General features: G+C 41.6%; 1 protein-coding gene across 1 annotated transcript; it reads right to left on the bottom strand.

Annotated features, from left to right (window-relative positions):
• Positions 1 to 1,108: 1,108 nt before the first annotated feature.
• On the bottom strand, positions 1,109 to 7,891 carry LOC129095761 (phospholipid phosphatase 3-like). Its single transcript, XM_054604319.1, has 6 exons — positions 7,705 to 7,891; positions 4,942 to 5,099; positions 4,543 to 4,829; positions 4,396 to 4,453; positions 2,073 to 2,249; positions 1,109 to 1,973 (listed from the first exon to the last, which is right to left on the bottom strand). The coding sequence occupies exons 1-6, from the start codon at positions 7,889 to 7,891 to the stop codon at positions 1,875 to 1,877; spliced, it is 966 nt and encodes a 321-aa protein (XP_054460294.1). The 3' UTR covers positions 1,109 to 1,874.
• Positions 7,892 to 8,531: the final 640 nt, after the last annotated feature.

The raw sequence follows: 8,531 nt of genomic DNA on the forward strand, positions 1-8,531 counted from the left end.
CATAAACTACTGTTCTGGTTCAGTAAAACCGCTTTCATCAACATCAACATTAAAAGCAGAAGCAGGCAGCTGTTTTCAGCAAATTAACTCTGTTAAACCGAGTGCACCCTACCTGCACAGCACCAAATGGCAGACATTTGAAGTTAGCAACTAGCTTCTCAACAAAGTGGAGCATCCAGCTGCTAATGAGCCAAATGCTTTTATCTGGTGGATGGTGGAGACCAAAAGCAGAGCTTTAAAAGGGTTAATACTGGACTTGTATTTGTCAGATGGCCAGAAACACTCAAAATAAATGCTGTGTTTACTCATTCACAAAAAGTCTTTGCCATATGAACTTAATAAGGTGATAATATGTCACTGTTGTTTTATAAGCTTCTAGCTTCGCCCAAACGTGGCTAAATAACTAAACTTAATTAATTTCAAGATGGAGTAATCATCGTTTAAAAGATTATGCAATGATTTGTCTTGTATAGTCAGATATGTCTCCACAGTACTTTGTCAAAAGGTCTGGCTATACTCCTACACCAGTGTGATGATGCCAACGCTCTGACTTGTTTGTATTTTTTTAAACCATTCACCATCGCCATCATCGTCTTGGAAGGTGCTAAGCCCAGGATGCAGCGACGGTACCATGGCAAAATAGATGTTGCATGATAGCGATAATGGAAGGGGAGGAGTTGAAATATGCAGTCAATGGCAGTCTTATGCCCACAGTCTACATCCGGGTGTCAGACTAAGCTCGGCTAAAGCTCCAGCGGGAGGAGAAGGGCTAAGTGCTTAGCAATAGAGTCTCATCCTCCAGCCAGGAAAAGAGCTTCTCATCACTGGGAGCCAACACCGACACCAGACTGCTGGAGGCCCAGGCCGTATTGCTCGGCCCGCTAGAGGGAAGTTAGGCACGGGAGAACCAGAACCAGGACTGAGCGGGGCAGACTGTCAGACCCTGCTGCAGTAAAATGTCAGCTTTTTTTGGTGCTCGGAAACACTACCACCTTTCTCCACAGGGACTGTCAACATCAACACAAAATACAAGTTCCTTGTAGTAGCTTTAAGGAGACAATCATTATTTAAAAAAATCTCATTTTTATTGAATGATCTGTGTGTTCATGGAGTGGTAAGTAGTCAAGCAACATACTCTAGCATTATAGAAAAAGTCGGAGAGCTAATAGCGTCTGACATGATTATATCTATCGTGTAGACATCCTCACAGTCATTCTGTCTTTATTGAACTATGTATACAACACACTGAGTGCACACAGCAGGACTGCCACATCCTGCCACATCTAAAGGATACAATGCATTAAGAAACAGAGTTGCTTTCTCGCTAATTGTGCTTTCCTTCAACACCATTACATTCACTGGGTTTATGTAAAAAAAGAAAAGAGCTACAATACAATTTATATTACATGTTCGTATAAAATATATTACATTCTACGTAGCACATTATTACAAAGTGTTAATTAATAATACTAACATGGAAATCAAAAAGTGCTTTTACAGTATCATTTGAAATGTACAAAATCTGTATATATTTACAGGTAAAGTATAGAGTAGTAGTGGTTGCTGTCGTCTCATCTCACAGGTAAGTATCACATGTGAAGCTAAGGTCAGTCACATGGACAAAAATAACAGGCTCCAGCCAAGCAGCCAGTATCGTTTTCAGCACCCTCCCTCTTCCATTTTGTCTTTTGAGCCACATACAGTATCTCACAAGCTCTACTCTCCCTCTCTCTCCGTCACACACTGTCCATATGAGGTATGTGGTTTGGCTTCACAGGAAATGGTCGCACATTCTTCAAATTTCTTGTCCATCCAAGGTAAACTACAGGCAACAGGTGGATGTTTGAGCACAAAGGGGTTTGTGGAGGTGAGGTTTAGCAGACGGTGTGGTGCGGCGACAAGGGGCTGTCCAGGGTCTCAGTCGGAGACAGATCTGAACTATGGCTTTTAAACATGGACGAGATGTGGAAGGCCTGGGAAACACACAAAAACACACACGCCAAACATTAAGATTTTAACAGACGTTGACATGTGAACATGCGGAAAACTCAAGCAGGCAAGGTTATACTGACCACCCAGTAAGCAGTGAGCGCTCCCTGAATGTAGCCTGTTATCACGTCGGACGGGTGGTGCCTGTAGTCTGAGATACGGGTCAGACCTGTGTAGACCGCCAGCAGAACCAGGAAGAACTGCAGAGCCGGCCTAAGCAGCCGAGCCCCGCGCCATGTCAACCGCGCCTGAAGGTAAAACTATATGACAGAAATGGACATCATTTAGTGCACAGAACAAAAAGGCCAACATCTGTTACTGTAAATAATGACCAAGATATTTGCAGTTAAGTTAATCACGAGTGGGTTTTCAAGCATTAATGGAAACTCTGTCCTAATGACAATTTAATACAGATCCCCCCCAGAGAACAGCTGAATTCCTAAATTAGAAGGGTATCTGAATGTCATACTATATTACTATACAGGTTTTTATTTGAAACACTCTCATATTAGAAATTGGCCTTTACTGTATTCCTAATTCTCCACCTACACTTTGGTGTTTTCAGTTATTCTGGTTTGGCTTTTTATGTCCACCCAAAAAACGAGACTTTTGGGTTCTAGTCACATTTTGGGTTTTTTAGGCTGCAGTTGTGTTCGGTTTCTGTTATTGTACTGGCTATACACTCTTTTCTGTAAGGAGTGTTTAGTCCTTCTCTTTTAGTACTTGTGTTTTTTATTATAATTTGAGTTTATTATAATTTAGCCCAGCATGTCTTCCCTTGTACACCTGTTTAGTGTTTAGCCTCGTCAGCTCAGCCTTTTCATTGCCAGTCCTCGTTGTCTTGTTACCCAATCACAGTGTTTCCCTCCTCATTCCTCTTCCCTGCCCACTCCAGCTCCTTGTGTTTTTATGCCTGTCTGTTCTTTGAGATCTTTGTCAGTTAGTGTGACGCCACTTCAAGAGTTGAAGCCATATTGTTGCTCCTCGCGTTCTGTCGTCTTAGTTTCCTAGTGTTTCTGCTTTTTTTTTTAAAGTTGGAATATAAATAGTTTAATGTTTAGTTCGTATTAGCTTTGTTTGGATTATATTCACAAGTACAGACTGATGTCATAATCACCACTCTGTGCTCCTTGCATGTGTTAATTAGTATGTATAGGGTGGATCAATGGCTGGATGCAGTAATTTGTGGTAACTTGATTGAATGCAATACAAGGCCTAATAACTTGATTTTAGCCCCAAGAGTAGGGTAGTAATGTTGGTGATGCCCTCGACCCGGATTAGACGGAGCACGTTTAAGCAGCATTTTTAAAAATGTTCTCAATGAGAGTGAAGCGTTTCGCACACTGCTTTTGCATTGCTGAGCGCCTCACATTTTTGCAGGAGCGCCCTAAACGCCTTAAGTAGAAGCCTTTTTTTTTCCCTCTTTGGTGACTTTTGCTGTATACCTGGAGCTATGGAGGCCTGGAGGCGAAATAGTGCGATACTTGAGATTCAGTAAGTTGTCTTCATTAATTTAAACTTGACTATTAATTATCAGGTAGCGTACAGTTCATGATCTGTGTTAAGAAAATGTTAGCACTCTTTTGGTGGTTACCTAGCAACCCTTTTTTTTTTTTTAAAACGTGCAATTGCAAAATAACACAATATTACCAAACTAATTGGCACTTATTTAAACTGCCACAAACTTCATTGCCACACTGAACATGAGGCCTGCTGGCCCCTGAGGGTCTAGGTTTGTGATACAGCCTTTGTATTGAGTTTATAAGATAAATCCTTTAAAACACAAATTAATTGCAGTTGGTCCTGTCAATATTTAAATACTGCATTCATGTATTAAAATGTCCATATATACCTAGTTTCCATCCAGATTCGTTCTTAAGTTTTGGTGATCATGGTCTTGTTGGTGCATGGGATAAGCCTTGTTTTTCAGTTTCTCTTTTTACCCTTTTTTACAAGCAAGCCAAGACTGCCCACATACACACAAGATGGCACACGCATTAATATGCTGTATGCGCGCATGTACATCAGGCACTTGCTCGGGGACACACAACAGCTACCATAAACACATATAAATGAAGGAGCCTGCACACACACACTAACACAATAGAGGAGCGCGGTGAGGCGGTGAGGCGAGGTCACACTCCTCCCACAGCAGAACAAAGCTGTCTCTGTTTGTCCCAGTTCTCCTTTTAGTCCCTCTCTTTCTCCCTCTCCTCTTTCACTCCCTCGCTTTCTGCTGCTAACTGGATGGATGACGGCTCCGTGTTTCATTCATTCTCTCTCTGCATTTTATAGAGAGAAGGTAATTGGAAATTGGAGAGACAGTAAATTGTGTTTGCCAATCTGTGTGTGTGTGTGGGAGAAAATGTGTGATAGATAGATAGATAGATAGATATAAATACTCACTGCTAAATAGAGCATTGTGTACATCGCAAAGGAAGCGTGACCAGAGAAGAAGGACTTCCTGAAAGATTTGGAGAAGTATTTAGAATAACACAGAACAAAAGCATAACACATAATACTTTTTACATTAACACACACACGCACACACACCTGGCCTCCTCCTCCAACCGGTGGTCGGGCTGGCGGCAGCTCACTGTTGAAACGTAGGTTCCAGGTGTGCAGTTAAGCGATGCATAGGTGACACCGCACACAGACAGGAAGTGCGGTCGCAGCCGCCCGACACTCAGCTTGGCCATGTTGGTCAGCGATTGGCCGACACAGCAGCCAAACAGGAAGCAGCCCAGCTCCTTGTACAGACAGGACACATACAGGTTCCTCACAAAGGCCTTGGAGCTGACACCTCTGAAACGAACTCGGTAACACTCCCCGATGGCAATCTGGAGGAGGACACGCAGTCAGAGCCGTCATATTACATCCTCCTCCTCATCCTCACATCATGGAAAATGATTAAATGGACGGACTGGGGTGATCATTATGGCGAGTACTCACAGTGAGGCCTGTGATGACGATGCCACCGGCGATGAGTAACTCGTCCGGTATGGCCTCTCGATGCAGATAAGGATAGGTGATGCTGGGGTCTCCGCACATGAAGCCCCTCCTGTAAGGACTCAATGCCTTCAGCTCACATGCAAAGAAAGGGATGGAAGCTGCACAGGAGGAGGAGGAGGAGGAGGAAAGGAAGGGAGATGATTTAATAGTCCAACAATCCCCAGTGGGGGTATAGACATTCCTCTTTGTGATGGGAAAGTGGAGATGTTGCGTGGGAAGAGAAAAGAGGAGCAAAACTAGCTGATGAAAAAATGCAATTTCAGAAAAACCTTAAACATGCATGCATGTCTTTCCGGGTCATGTGAAATTCTGTGTAATCCATACATGCATGCTGACGAGGGGCTGGGTATATATTGAAAATGTTTCTAGAGGTTTGTGGTTCTGTACCAAAACGATAATCTTTTCAATACTTAGCATTAAGTCAACTGAATTTACTTTTTGTCTTGCGCCATCATGAAGTCAACATTTGAATTTGCCCCAAACTAGCCTTTAAAACTAATGTCACGCCTAATCAACCTCAGCTTTACTTTGTATCTAATGCTAACCAGGAAATGATGGCATGCTAACACGCTAAACTGAGATGTAACAATAGAGAATTGACTGCTGACATTAGCATGTTAACATTGCCATTATAAGCAGTTATGTAGCATGTAAGCATTTAGCTCAAAGCAGTGTGATGCCAAAGTACAGCCCCACATAGCTGATAACATGGCTGGAGACTGGTCTTTAACACGAGCAGCAATGCAAATATTTTGCGGAAATTAAATATAGCCTAAAACCAACAAAAAGAGTATAAAACATTTTTTTACGCCAACCTTCAGTACGTCACAGGTTTTGATACTTTTTGTGTCAGTAAGACAAACGTATTGATGTCGGTCCACACATGTCGCCCTATGAAGGTGGTAAGAGAAATTCTTGGCAATAATAAAACTGGGAATATGAGATGAGGAGACTGAGGGAAGGTCCAAAGAGGAATAGTTTTACAGGAAAATAAGGGTGGGAATCCTGACATTTTTCTCTCTCTCTGTGTGTGTGTGTGTGTGTGTGTGTGTGTGTGTGTGTGTGTGTGTGTGTGTGTGTGTGTGTGTGTGTGTGTGTGTGTGTGTGTGTGTGTGTGTGTGTGAGAGAAGAGAAAGGGGGGTTGTTTGTAACTGTTCTCTTCGCTACAAAACAAAGAGCAAATGCCGCAGCAGGCCAGAGCCAGCCTCACACTGTCTCTGCTTGTCTCTGAGTGTTTCTCCCCTCTGTCTCTCTCTCTCTCTCTCTCTCTCTCTCTGTCTTGCATGCCTGCACACATACAGTAGAGACAGAGAGAGAGAGAGAGAGAGACCCCCTCCCTTCTTCACATGTCAAATCTGTTGCTAATACAGACTACCTCTGAGTTAAGGTTTTTCCAATTAGCCAACATTATATAACCTCCTCTAGTCATATATAGGGACCATGAGAGAGAGCAACATTTACACACACACAGACACACACACACACGGTGGATCGTGCATGTATTTATTTATACCAAATACAATTCCCCCTGGCCCGGCTCTACCCTGAGAACTGGAGGTTGTCATGGAAACTGTAGAATTCCCTGGGCAATGCACAAAGCAGCTGGCACGGAGCGCTCGAGAGCGCGCATGAGTGGAAACAAGAGAGAGCCAGGCATAGCCTACATGTGGATGGAGACAGAACTTGAAAAAACTTTCTTTCTTTCTATTTTTCAAATTTAGTTTTATTTTAGTACTCATGCTGTGATGGCCAGCATGCTCGATCGTCATGCATGAATACAGTCACTGACTGTCTTTGTTTACTAAATAAAAAGGGACGGAAACAAAGCCCAACAGAACTCATCATGGTTGAAGTTCACCCTGACCAGAGATATTTTAAATAGGAATGAAAAACATATTTTAAATGAGTTCACCTGTAGAATCAAGGTTAAAAATGAATGGCTATTGTATGAACAAATATGCAGCCAATGATTAACTTAATTGTTGATTAATACAATTTAAGATAATGGGGGAAAAGCCCCATCATGATCAGATCAGATGCTTGTTTTGTCAGGACAACACTGAAGATATTCACAGTTATTATCAAATGAGGCAAAAGAGAAGCAAATGCTCACAATTGAGAAGCTGGAGCCAGAGAATACTTTGCAGTTTTGCTTTAAAAAATGACCTAAAAGGTCCATTGATTAATTCAATCCACTAATTTAAAAATGCACACATGGGTAAAAGAGACTTTAAATCCGTGCATAGGCTGGTGTCTAACTATACTCAAATAGTTTATATATGAGAGGTCAAAATAACAGAAACACCTCGCTGTAATCCAACGAAAACATCAGCCTCCACAACAAATGGCCTCATTGTCCACTGAGTTGTATCAGCACCTCACACCAAACAATTATTAACTTATGCAATACTATTTTGTTGGGATGGATGATATTATACAGGTGATTTGATGATATAGCATGTAGAAAGTTTTTTTTTTAAATTTTACTTCTTTTGTGTGTTCTTTTGTTGTCTCTTTTATTTTTTATTTCATCTATTAATAATCAATTGATAATCATTAATTGATTAATAATCATGTTTTTTATTGCTTGCATGTTCGAAATAAAGACAATCAATCAATATATTGACTTTACTCCTTGTCCACTTCAATAAAGTAGTCTACAAGTCAAAATCAGAGTATTTGTATGTATATTTTGATATTTACCCAGGCAGAGGCAGAGGAGGTCCAAGCCGACCAGCAGTTTTCTTTTGGATAAAGCCGGACCAGTTATCTCCATGAGTTTCTTCCCTGTCCCGTTCTCCATCCCCATCCCTGCTGAGGCCAGGCTGCTCTTGTTGTCCGTCAGTTTGAGCTGGAGGTCCACACTCTGCGTCCCAAATGTATCCAACATGACGAGTGTCTAGTGGAGAACTTGTTGGCATCAGAAACTTGGGAGCGTCCTTGAACTACTCATGTGCAGAGCTGCAGAGAGACTGGGAGTAAGTCAGTCCAGTTGGCATAGTATGTCTGCTGCTCCTCGGTGTCAAAGTAAAGTGTCTTTTTGACGCATTTTTCATTTCATCACTGAGTCTGCAGGACTCGCCCCGACTCGTTGCAGGACTCCCGTCACCTTGAAGATATGCACCACGGTGGGGCGGAAAACTCCACACTGGTTGTGCAACAGCCTCACTCACTCTCTCCATCTCTCACTTTCTTTCTCACTCTTCCTCTATTCGGTAATTCATTCAGGGTGTTACATCATTTCCATTGAGCTTCAAATGCATCAGTCACGGTGACGGAAGTTGGCCCACTTGCTGCAATCTGGGAAATATTTCTCCATAATTCACCTTTCACCTGCATTTTATTACTCACATTCACAAAATCCCTAGTTGACCTGCAGCAACAAAGTAAAACACAACTTTTTATTCATAAGATTAGACAGTAGCCTGGGTAATTATATTTCTATAGATAATATATATATATATATATATATATTATATATATATATATATATTTATATATATATATATATATATATATATATATATATT

This window comes from Anoplopoma fimbria, chromosome 9 (genome assembly GCF_027596085.1).
Source record: "Anoplopoma fimbria isolate UVic2021 breed Golden Eagle Sablefish chromosome 9, Afim_UVic_2022, whole genome shotgun sequence".
Lineage (NCBI taxonomy): Eukaryota > Metazoa > Chordata > Actinopteri > Perciformes > Anoplopomatidae > Anoplopoma > Anoplopoma fimbria.

What these genes read in the sequence shown, in the direction of transcription:
- LOC129095761 (XM_054604319.1), bottom strand. Translation starts at nt 7,891, where the DNA reads ATGTTGGATACATTTGGGACGCAGAGTGTGGACCTCCAGCTCAAACTG. An exon ending in TCGTCATCACAGGCCTCACT is followed by an intron (nt 4,830 to 4,941) that starts GTGAGTACTCGC and finishes GTCCTCCTCCAG; the next exon opens with ATTGCCATCGGGGAGTGTTA. An exon ending in ACACAATGCTCTATTTAGCA is followed by an intron (nt 2,250 to 4,395) that starts GTGAGTATTTAT and finishes TCTGTCATATAG; the next exon opens with TTTTACCTTCAGGCGCGGTT.